Source organism: Theropithecus gelada, chromosome 11, assembly GCF_003255815.1.
Source record: "Theropithecus gelada isolate Dixy chromosome 11, Tgel_1.0, whole genome shotgun sequence".
In the NCBI taxonomy this organism is placed as follows: Eukaryota; Metazoa; Chordata; class Mammalia; order Primates; family Cercopithecidae; genus Theropithecus; species Theropithecus gelada.
In genome coordinates, this window is record NC_037679.1 from 27737626 (window position 1) to 27749856 (window position 12231).

Below are 12231 nucleotides of genomic sequence, written 5' to 3' on the forward strand. Positions count from 1 at the left end.
GCCAGATGCGGTGTCTCACGCCTATAATCCCAACACTTTGGATGCCAAGGCAAGAGGATCGCTTGAGCCTGGGAGTTCAAGACTGGCCTGAGCAACACAGTGAGATCCCCCCCATCTCTACAAAAAAATAAAAACAAAATTCGCCAGGCATGGTAGCATGTACTTGTAGTCCCAACTACTTGAGAGGCCGAGGTGGGAGGATCACATGAGCCCAGGGAGTTGAGGCTGCAGTGAGCGGAAATCATGCCTTATCTTCATTAGATCATGCACTCCAGCCTGGGTGACAGAGCAAGGTCCTGTCTCAAAAACAAAAAAAAAATTTATTCAATAAATAATTATGTAATTATAGTGGGTTAGGTAGTAGGGCCAAATCTGTGGATAGCACCCTATCCTTGCCCTCTAAAAACTAATAGGCTAGTTAAGAAGACAAGTACACATGCCTATGTTACAGAGCGATAAATGTCAGGATACATATACAGTCAGGGTGCTGATATTGAAGATGCCAGAAAACACAATATATATACCTTGTTTGTCACTTGACAAAACATTTATTCATGATATGAATTTTTGGAGGCAAAAAATATATATATTTAACAGTTTTTATTTCTTGATGCTGCAAAATTATTTCTAAGAATCAAATGTTAAAAATTTTGGTGAAACGATAAAAGTGAAAACTTTTGTTATTTTATATTTTGGTTCTTTATTTTACATTTTAGGAAGCCCATGAAACCTTTAATGAGTGGTTTAAGCATATGAATTCAGTTCCACAAAAACCTACTTTGATACCTCAACCAACTTTTACTGAGAAAGTGGCTCATGAACACAAAGAAAGGAAATATGAAGTAAGTTAAATATGGATCTGGGATGTGCCTATTGCATCTTATAAATGTATGTTGTATATTTAAATAGATGATTTCTTCAGCACTATCTTTCTATCATAACAGGTAATCTTCCTGTTAATGTCCTGCTTTGGAAGACACAATCTGTTTAGTTACTTTTCTGTAGGTAATTAACCAAACATGAAAAATGCCTTCAGGTGACATGAACATTCATTTACAAAGTTAACATTTTAGCATTTTATTTAACTGCAGTCTGTTGATACTTATTTTTGTATTTGGCAGACTGAAACGTCAACTCTTTAGAATGATGTTCTATATGTATGTTCCTGTCTGTACTTTACAAATACATTATTTATTGGGTTTTATACATTATATGTCTGCCTTGTGTTTGTTTTGCAGATGGATTTTGGTATTTGGAAAGGGCATTTGGATGCCCTAACTGCTGATGTGAAGGAGAAAATGTATAACGTCTTGTTGTTTGTTGATGGAGGGTGGATGGTGGATGTTAGAGAGGTAAGCTGTGTGCATTGTTTATAGCCAAAAACCAAAACAGTCACCATGTTTTTTTTAAAATGTTCTGTCTCTAAATGGGAGCATCTACAGATTTTACATAATTGTAGATATAGCTAAATCCCATATTTTAAGCTAAACTGAAAATACTAGCTAGGGAATGGGAATATTTGATTCTTGGATAAACTGTTAGTTCACATTTACTGTGTTCATACAGGATACAAAAATCTAATTTTTAAAAATTCTGGAGCTAAAAATTTAATTATACATGTATGTGACTCCATTTACAGATATAAAGATAACTCGAGTAGTATCAGTAAGGCATAGCTAAGGTAGGGGCTCTCACCTCTGGGCTGTCCATTTTAATGACCTGGCAAACTTTTAAAAAATACTACAGGGTTCTACTCCCAGAGATTCTGGTGTAATTGGTCTGAGGTAGGGCAGGGGTTTGTTTTTGTTTTTTTAATCACCTGGAGTGCTTTAATATAATATATAGCCTGTGTTGAGAACCAGTTACAGAAGTATTAAGTGCCATAAGAAAGGCACAAGTTAAGTATTTTCTGAGTACCAGAAAAGAAAAGATTGTTTCCACCTGAAAGGGAACTGGAAAGTATGCTTGAAATGTATAACATTTAACTGAATCTTGAACATACTGGTAGAATTTGGATGAGCTGAGATGGGGAAAGGAAGGATACTGAGATAATAGTCATATAAGGGAAAGACATTGCAGCCTGACCCTGGTGCATGACAGAAACAATGAGTAGCTTAGTTTATCCTTTGCAGACCTGATGAGCTGTCTGAGAACTGGAAATGCTGGCTTCTTGGATATTCTTTTTTTTTTTTTTTTTTTTTTTTTTGAGACGGAGTCTTGCTCTGTCACCCAGGCTGGAGTGCAGTGGCCGGATCTCAGCTCACTGCAAGCTCCTCCTCTCGGGTTCACGCCATTCTCCTGCCTCAGCCTCCCGAGTAGCTGGGACTACAGGCATCCGCCACTTTGCCCGGCTAGTTTTTTGTATTTTTTAGTAGAGACGGGGTTTCACCGTGTTAGCCAGGATGGTCTCGATCTCCTGACCTCATGATCCGCCCGTCTCGGCCTGCCAAAGTGCTGGGATTACAGGCTTGAGCCACCGCGCCCGGCCTTGGATATTCAATGTATTATTTTGAACAAAGAAAATGATAGGAGTGTTCTTGATATCTTTCCTTTTGCTATTCTTCATACTCTCATCTATTTAATACTTTTTCTTTAATTTTAGCTGCTGCATTTTTTTTTTTTTTTTTTTTTAGCCTCTCTGACCAGAAGGAAAAAGAATAGAGGCGGGACAGTGAACTAAATTTGAGCCCCTATTTGCCACTATTACTGAGGGAGTAATTATCTCAAATGTCTCCACTTTATTTTTTTGTTGTTGTTTTAGAGACAACATCTTGCTCTGCCACCCAGGCTGGAGGACAGTGGCTTGATCATAGCTCACTGCAGCCTCAAACCTTTGGGCTCAAGCAGTCCTTCTGCATCAGCCTCCCCAGTAGCTAGGACAACAGGCACACGCCATCATGCCTGACTCTTTTTTTTTTTTTTTTTTTTTTTGAGACTGTATCTTGCTGTGTTGCCCAAGCTGGTCTTGAATTCCTAGCCTGAAGCTGTCCTCCCCCCTTGGCCTCCCAAAGTGCTGGGATTACAGGCATGAGTCACTGTGTCTCCACCTTTTTTTTTTTTTTTTTTTTTTTTTTTTTGAAAGGTTGGAGTCTTTATCCCTGGCCTTAAAGGATGTAGACTTTTTTTTTTTTCATAGAGTTTTATTTTTGTCAGTCACTTTTAAGAGGATTAAAAATGNCTTTCTCCCCCCCTTGGCCTCCCAACGTAATGGGTTGGATTACAGGCACGGGTCCCTTGTTTCCCCCCCTTTTTTTTTTTTTTTTTTTTTTTTTTGAGAAAGAGTTTTGCTCTTGTCGCCCAGGCTGGAGTGCAATGGCACAACCTTGGCTCGCTGCAACCTCTGCCTCCCAGATTCTCTTGCCTCAGCCTCCCAAGTACCTGGGATTACAGGCATCTGCCACCATGCCCAGCTAATTTTTGTATTTTTAGTAGAGATGGGATCTCACCATGTTGGCCAGGCTGGTCTTGAACTCCTGACCTCAGGTGACCCACCTTCCTTGGCCTCCCAAAGTGCCTGGGATTATAGGTGTGCGCCACTGTGCCCAGCCGAGTCTCCACTTTTTATCCTAACGTTCATAATAGAACTCCCTTGACTTGTTTTAAACCTTCCACAGGTTCCTCTGGCAAAACCTTTCTCATCTGATTCATGCTGATTCTTTTGAAGATAAAATTTTAATGTTGTAAAATGCTAATTAAGTGTCACTTAAATTTTGAAAAGACTTCAATGCTTTACTTATATATAAATCTTTGCTATTCTAATTATTAATTAAGTAGATTAGGTAGTGAAAGCCACAAAATAGTCTGGGGTCTCGTAAAATTGGAGTTGAGGTCAAGCGTGGTGGCTCACGCCTGTATTCCGAGCACTTTGAGAGGCTGAGGCGGGTGGATCACCTGAGGTCAGGAGCTTCAGACCAGCCTGGACAACATGGTAAAACCCCGTTTCTACTAAAAATACAAAAAAAATAGCCCAGTATGTTGGTGCATGCCTGTAGTCCCAGCCACTGGGGAGGCTGAGGCAGGAGAATGGCCTGAACCCAGGAGGCAGAGGTTGCAGTGAGCCGAGATCGTGCCACTGCACTACAGCCTAGGTGACAGAGTGAGACCCTGTCTCAGAAAAAAAAAAAAGGAGTTGAGATGGAAGGCAATGAATGATATGCCATTTTGTTTCATCAGGGATTTAAAAATCAATATTCAGTCTCAATTATTTCTTTAAAACTAATCCAGAAAAGAGGTTTGTTGAACAGTTAAATGATTAATAACATTTTAATCACCTTTGTTGAGCCTAATACTCCTATATGGTCGATGACGTAGGGCACTGTTCAAGGCTCCTGCTAACACATGTCACTTGTATGTGAATTAGAAAATTGTAATTCTAGCCGGGAGCTGTGGCTCATGCCTGTAATCCCAGCACTTTGGGAGGCCGAGGAGGGCGGGTCACATGAGGCCAGGAATTCGAGGCCAGCCTGACCAATATGGTGAAACCCCGTTTCTACTAAAAATACAAAAAATTGGCTGGGCACAGTGGCTCATGCCTGTAATCCCAGCACTTTGGAAGGCCAAGATGGGCGGACCACAAGGTCAGGAGATTGAGATCATCCTGGCCAACATGGTGAAACCCTGTCTCTACTAAAAATACAGAAAACTAGCCAGGCATGGTGGCATGTGCCTGTAGTCCCAGCTACTTGGGAGGCTGAGGCAGAAGAATCGCTTGAACCTGGGAGGCGGAGGTTACAGTGAGCTGAGATCGTGCCACTGCACTCCAGCCTGGTGACGGAGCGAGCCTCTGTCTCAAAAAAAATAAAATAAAAATACAAAAAATTAGCCAGGTATGGTGGCTTGCACCTGTAATCCCAGCTACTAGGGAGGCTGAGGCAGGAGAATCGATTGAATCCAGGGAGGCGGAAGTTTCAGTGAGCCAAGATTGCACCACTGCACTCCAGCCTGGGCAACAGAGGGAGACTCCGTCCCAAAAAAAAAAAATTTTAATTCCCTTCCCTTACATAGATAGATTCCATGGCAAGTGCACACAACATATAGAACAGAACACAGGCTAGATTTCAGCCCCACTGACTTGCTTGGCCAGCCACCCTTGTACAAGGCATGGCTGTATGCAATAGCCCAAGCATTATGTGCTTTTTTATATAGCTACCCCTCAAGTTTTTAAATAACTGGAATAGTCCCCTTAGTGTTGGGGCTGGTGGCACAGGGGGATGGCAGAGAAAATGGAGCAGGCAGGTCATCTTTACCTACCTTTCACTACCTCTACCTCTAGTACATTGTAGTCCAAGCCTCTGCTGTCTTCCCTGGCTTCTCACTGTTCTTTATACAACCTGTTCCTTATGCAGATGGACTAGTGACCCTTTCAGAATGGAATATATGCGACTCTCTTACTCAGAACTTTCTGATGCCTTCTTATTGCACTTGGAATAAAATCTTTCTTTTCTTGATGTACAAGAGTATACATACTTTTGTTTTGTTTTGTTCTTTTTTTTAAACTAACCCCCTAATCTTGTGTCCTACTGCTCTCCCCTCACTATATCCTAGCCTTCTGGGCCTCTTCACTGGTTCCGCTCTGCCTAGAATGCTCCTTCGCCAAGATATGTGCATGGATGACTTTGTACTTCTTTCAGCAGTCTGCTCCAGTGTCATCTCTTTCAAGAACCTCTCCCCAACCCAGCCACCCTATTTAAAATAGCATGTATGCATGTGTATACACACACACACACACACACAAATAACACACACACCTGTCCCTTTTAATCTCCATATTCTGCAGTAGTTTTCTTTATAGCACTTAGCACAATCTGATATAATACATATTAATTTATTTGCTTTTTTATGTCTACCCTCATTAGAATATAACCTTCATGAAGGGAGTAACCTTGTTTTCTTTATTTCTTTGACTCTGGCACTTAAAATAATGCTGAGCACATGAGAGGCTTTCAGTGGTACTTGGTAAATGAATGATAATTGTGTTACTGAGGTTAATGTACTGTCTTCAGATTAGGAATAGCTGTAATAACAGTACCAATCAACTCTTGCTATCAACACGTATTAGGTAATGAGTTTTTCTCACATACAAGACACTATATATCCCTAGTGGAAATAATCTGTCTGTTTTACATATTTATGGGCTATTTCAAAGGTTTTGTTCATTCAGATGAGAAAAATGTCTTCAGTTTTAGCAGAGCTGTTTATTTACTTTTCCCTGTAGCAAATTGCTGGGTCTGTCAGCCATTACCCTGGATGGTTGCTGGCAGCCTGCCCGCTAGTATCAGAATTCATTATAATTAGCAGAAGAGATTACCTGCAGCACACTCTGATATTATGGCAGCAACACGATTTAGGAAAAGCAAGTCTGTGTCCATCCTATGAGATGAGAAAGTAACCTGCTGCTTTTCAGGCAACAAGGAGTCAGAAGCCAGGGGCACCCGGCCTCTTTAACATAGACAGAAAGACTATATTGGAGCACAAATGGAAAGGTCCAGAAAGAAGCAGTCCTCTTATTCTTACTGGGTTCTAGGTTGGGATCACTAATATGAATTACAAATAAAACCTTGAAGTATTTAAAATCTACCTCTGAAGGTAGCAAGTATCTATTTGAGGAAAGAAATACAGGTGCTTCCCTTGTAAAGAAGCACTTTAATATTTGCTTTTATGTATTTATGCTTCAAACAGGACCAAAATATTAATAGTAATTTTTCCTATGTGTGGAAACCTGACTTAAATTAGCCCAAATTAGTACAATTACTCCTTGGTATTAATTACCAGATTATATTTTGTTGTTGATTAACCCCTCCACTTACATCTTCATTTGAAAAATGTTTTAGCAATTTAATATAGCCTCTCACATGAAGATATTTTTAGATATTCCATTAGGCTTTTCAAAGGAGCAGTTATTATTTTAGCTTATCCTGTTTTTATGTTTTTTGTTTTTTCTGCACTATTAGTGCTATTGATTTCCTTTCTGTTTTTAAGATTATTTCAGAAATTGTAGTGTGTCATTCCTGTAATCCCAGCACTTTGGGAGGCTCAGGCAGGAGAATCACTTGAGCCCAAGAGTTTGATACCAGCTTGGGCAACATAGGGAGACCCCATCTCTGCAAATAATAAAATTATTATTTTTTTAAAATAAAAAAATTAGCCAGGCATGGTGGCACATGCCTGTGGTTCTTAGCTACTTGGGAGGCTGAAGTAGGAGAATGGCTTGAGCGCGGAGATCAAGGCTTCAGAGAGCCATGATTGTACCACTGCATTCCAGACTGGGCAACAGAGAGAGACACTGTCTCAAAAAAGAAGAAAAAGGTAAAAAAAGAAAAGAAAAAAAATAAAAGAAATTATGTGTTTGGTTACTTTTTAATTATTTTAATTTTCAAATTTGTTGTAAGTAAATGTAGTGGGCATAAGAGGTTTACTCTTTTTCTGTACTTTTACTGTTCACATCGATTTTAAGAAAGATCCATGTATGTATAAAGGAATGACAATTGTTTTTCCTACTTGTTTTCCTCATATATCTGTTCTGACTCATTAATTGTATTATTCAAATCTATAGGTTCTGTTTTTCTGTTTTTAAAAATTATATGAAGAAATCATAAATTCCATTTTCCTTGTTTATAAGAAAAGTAGTCTGCAGTGAAGTTGACCCTCCCTGTGTGCCCCTCCCCATATCCTCTTTTTCCCAGCAACAGTCATTGCTGTCAGTCTGGTGTGTCCTCTCAGGCCTCCTTAGAGCTATCTTGATTTATATGTGTAAACATCCAAGGGAGTGGTGATTGTTTTCTGTTCTGATTTTTGCTCTAATGATACTCAGTTTCTAACTCATTCTTTTTATGCATGTTTTTATTCAGGACACAGTAAGTTTATTAGAAATACAAATGCAGAAGCATTTTATTTTCACTGTCATACCTCTGACCTCTCTGTAGTCTACTTTATTCATCTTCATACTTTTTTGCTGTTAAATCTTATCTACCAATTACATTCTGGATTTGATTCAGTACTTAGCTTTTCTTTTTGTAAGGATCTTTAGCTTAAATTGTTAAAATGATTTATTGATGTCTGTTTGTAGGATGCTGAAGAAGACCATGAAAGAACACATCAAATGGTTTTACTGAGAAAGCTTTGTCTGCCAATGTTGTGTTTTCTGCTTCATACAATATTGCACAGTACTGGTCAGTATCAGGAATGCCTACAGTTAGCAGATATGGTATCCTCTGAGCGCCACAAACTGTACCTGGTAAGTTCTAGAGCATTGTAGTTTTAAATTTTAATGATTTGATATGCTCTGTAGTAATATTTTGTGAAGATGTGCTTACATTTGTAATTGTTCTTGGATTTTCTTAAAGTAATAGTCCTGTTTTAATATTTGTGCTTTTTTCCCAAAATGTGTATATATTTGTAAGCAGTTAGAAATATATAGACTGACTCTGAGAATTCGCCTTGAAATTCCTGAACCACTCTAATTTACTAGCCTTTGGCTACATAAATCTTAAAGAGGAATTTCTTCTTATATGAAGCTAATCAGATTGATTAGCTAAGTTCATACTTGTCTTTGTTCTCATTCTTATTTCTCTTTTTAAAAATCAGGTATTTTCTAAGGAAGAGCTAAGGAAGTTGCTGCAGAAGCTAAGAGAGTCCTCTCTAATGCTCCTAGACCAGGGACTTGACCCATTAGGGTATGAAATTCAGTTATAGTTTAATCTTTGTAATCTCACTAATTTTCATGATAAATGAAGTTTTTAATAAAATATACTTGTTATTAATTTTTTCTTTTGCATTGCCATGTAAAATTTAGACATTTGAATTTTGTACGTTTCAAATATCGTGACACTTTGAACATGTAATGTATGTATATCAGCGTTTCTCTGTATGCTTATTAATAAAACTATATAAAAACTAAAATTTTTCTGTTTTTACAAATTCGAGGATTGTCTCTTTATGAGAAAATTAAATTTTCTATTCTAGTTTTTTCTGTAATCATAAGCATTCTGATATTTTAAAATCATAAAGATGGGCCAGGCGTGGTGGCTCAAGCCTGTAATCCCAGCACTTTGGGAGGCCGAGACGGGCGGATCACGAGGTCAGGAGATCAAGACCATCCTGGCTAACACGGTGAAACCCCGTCTCTACTAAAAAATACAAAAAACTAGCCAGGCGAGGTGGTGGGCGCCTGTAGTCCCAGCTACTCGGGAGGCTGAGGAAGGAGAATGGGGTAAACCCAGGAGGCGGAGCTTACAATGAGCTGAGATCCGGCCACTGCACTCCAGCCTGGGCGACAGAGCCAGACTCTGTCTCAAAAATAAAATAAAATAAAATAAAATCATAAAGATGATGGAAAGTAGATTTATTTTTAAGCCAGGTAAGTAATTTTTTATAAAATTTAGCATTTTTTGAATATTAAAAGTAAGACTATAACAAGAATGTTTTCTAACATAACATGCTATTATTATTTTAGTTATTTTGAAGACATTTCTAGTTTAGCTTTCATTTAGCAAACTTCCTATCAAAACAAGAGCATATAAAGACTTAGCATAGTACCTGGCACATAGTAAGCACTGAATACATTGAAATTACAAATCCAGCTCTTCTAATAGGGGAAATACCGTAAGTACATTTAAAAGGTGTCATTAAAAAATACAAGTAGTGGCTGGGTGCAGTGGCTCACGTCTGTAACCCCAGCACTTCGGGAGGCCAAGGCAGGCGGATCACCTGTTGTCAGGAGTTTGAGACCAGCCTGGCCAACATGGTGAAACCCTGTCTCTACTAAAAATTACAGAAATTAGCCAGGCATGGTGGCAGGCACCTGTAAACCCAGCTATTCAGGGGAGGCTGAGGCATGAGAATCTCTTGAACCTGGAGACAGAGGTTGCAGTGAGCTGAGATCGCGCCACTGTACTCCAGCCTTAGGGACAGAACGAGACACTGTCTCCAAAAAAAAAAAAAAGAATTACAAGTAGTCTGAGCAGGAAGAAGCTCTCTCCAGCTGAAAAGACTCTCAGGAAGTAATATTGGGTTGGGATTTGAGTAATGCACTGAATTTGCAAAGGCAAAGAGAGACACAACAAGGATGAGGCTCTACAGATTAAGAAATCAGTATGAGCAAGAAATGATAAATGCTGGGCATTTTTATGAACCAACAAATACACCAAATAGGCTAGAGTGTAGGGCTTATAAACAGGAGACAACTAAAAGAATGTGAATCTAATAGAAAACAGTAATTCCCCAAACTTGCTAATCATCTAAGGAATTTCTTGAATATGTATTTATAGATGCCACCCCTAAAGAGAGCTGGCTCAGGAAGCCTGAGATGGGATCATAGAATTTGATCAGCTCTATATTATGTGCTTTTTTTGTTGTTGTTTCTCTAAAGAATTAATCTTGTCTTCCTGTTTTCTTTATTCTTACTAATATGCAAATGATTTTTACAGCTCATGCAGTCCTGTAATCATGATTATTGCTATGCTGCTTTGCAAAAAGTAAAAACAAAAAATTCATACCAAAACAAATACAGACTAGATTGGGGGGGGGAGGGGAAAGAAGTGAGTCTTAAAAGTAGTTTTGTTACTTGCAACAAACTATATATATAGAAACTTTGTACAACCTAGGGTGACTATTTCCAAAGACTATTACCTATTTGTTGAACAACAGTGGAAAACTACTTAGCCTAAATGAGGAGGAGGAATGTTATATACTTCCATCCTAACTGTATGTGGGTAAATGGACAAGGTCTGTCATCTATTTAGGAACTTGTTTTGCATACCCCCTCGCCTCTGTATTCATCTTTTGTTTTCCCTTGTTTTTTGAATGTACTTTTAAAAACAACAACAGAAACCCACTAAGGTTGTAGAATTACAAAATTCTTTCAACCTTAGACTCTTAATTAGGATGCCCTCAAATGGACTTGTTTTTCATTTTTATTTATTTATTTTTGAGATAGGGTCTTGCTGTGTCTCCCAGGCCAGAGTGCAGTGGCATGATACCTCACTGCAAACCTCCGTCTCCCAGGTTCAAGTGATTCTCTGCCTCAGCCTCCCTAGTAGCTGGGATTACAGGCGCCTGCCACCACGCCTGGCTAATTTTTGTATTTTTAGTAGAGACAGGGTTTCGCCGTGTTGGCCAGGCTGGTCTCAAACTCTTGACCTCAAGTGATCCACTCACCTCGATCTCTCAAAGTGCTGGGATTACAGGCATGAGCCACAGTACCTGGCCAGTTGGACTCATTTGAGTTCTTAGGTAGTCAATATGTATGTTGCTGCTTATTTAAATACAGTTCAAGTTGGAGCCCCAAGAGCACCAACGTGCTCCTCACAATTCCCAGATGCCTCTGTCTTCCTGAACACCAGAAGTGGTGGGCACTTGAGTGGGAAATTTCAGGCAACTTAATTTAGTTCCTCAGTGCCTACTCTTAAAGAACTGGGTTTTCATTCTAGAGAAGAAACTCTTAACAAGGGCATGTTTCCTATCGCAGGTTCACATACTAATTTTTAAAAACTTCTTAGTGTGACTTATGCCAAGGAATTATGAAGACTTTGTCCCTGGGTATTGCATGAAGGCTACAAAGTTGCAACAGGCATGTCCTGGGTGTGAAAGTTTTAATTTCCCTACCTCATTCATTTAATTTAGAGATGGGGGTCTCACTGTGTTGCTCAGCTTCAAAGTCCTGGACTCAAGCAATCCCCACGTCAGTCTCTCAAATAGCTGGGACTACAAGCCCATGCCACCATGCCCCATTTGCTCATTTATTTTAATTTTTTTTTTTTTTTTTTTACCATATTCTTTCTCTTTTTAATTTTGTGACTGCTGAATTAATCCTAGACTCTATCTTAAAACTAAGAATTGATGTATTGGTAGGAACAGCTGGACATTCAAGATATTTTTGTGATTCCTTTTTTAAAAATCCCCTTTTGAGGCCGGGCGCGGTGGCTCAAGCCTGTAATCCCAGCACTTTGGGAGGCCGAGACGGGCGGATCACGAGGTCAGGAGATCGAGACCATCCTGGCTAACACAGTGAAACCCCGTCTCTACTAAAATACAAAAAAAAATTAGCCGGGCGAGGTGGCGGGCACCTGTACTCCCAGCTACTCGGGAGGCTGAGGCAGGAGAATGGCGTGAACCCGGGAGGCGGAGCTTGCAGTGAGCTGAGATCCGGCCACTGCACTCCAGCCTGGGCGACAGAGCGAGACTCCGTCTCAAAAAAAAAAATAAAAATCCCCTTTTGTACCTGTAATATCTACA

General features: G+C 39.4%; 1 protein-coding gene across 2 annotated transcripts in view; it reads left to right on the forward strand.

Moving 5' to 3' along the window:
- NUP107 (nucleoporin 107) overlaps nt 1–8916 on the forward strand; it is a 57182-nt gene extending 48266 nt beyond the window's left edge. For both annotated transcript variants that reach the window (XM_025403004.1, XM_025403005.1), the window contains 4 exons: nt 717–842; nt 1239–1352; nt 8066–8233; nt 8584–8916. In XM_025403004.1, coding sequence (XP_025258789.1) covers nt 717–842; nt 1239–1352; nt 8066–8233; nt 8584–8691 — 516 coding nt within the window. In that variant the 3' untranslated portion in view covers nt 8692–8916. The remainder of the gene's footprint in view (nt 1–716; nt 843–1238; nt 1353–8065; nt 8234–8583) is intronic.
- The last annotated feature ends 3315 nt before the right edge of the window (nt 8917–12231 follow it).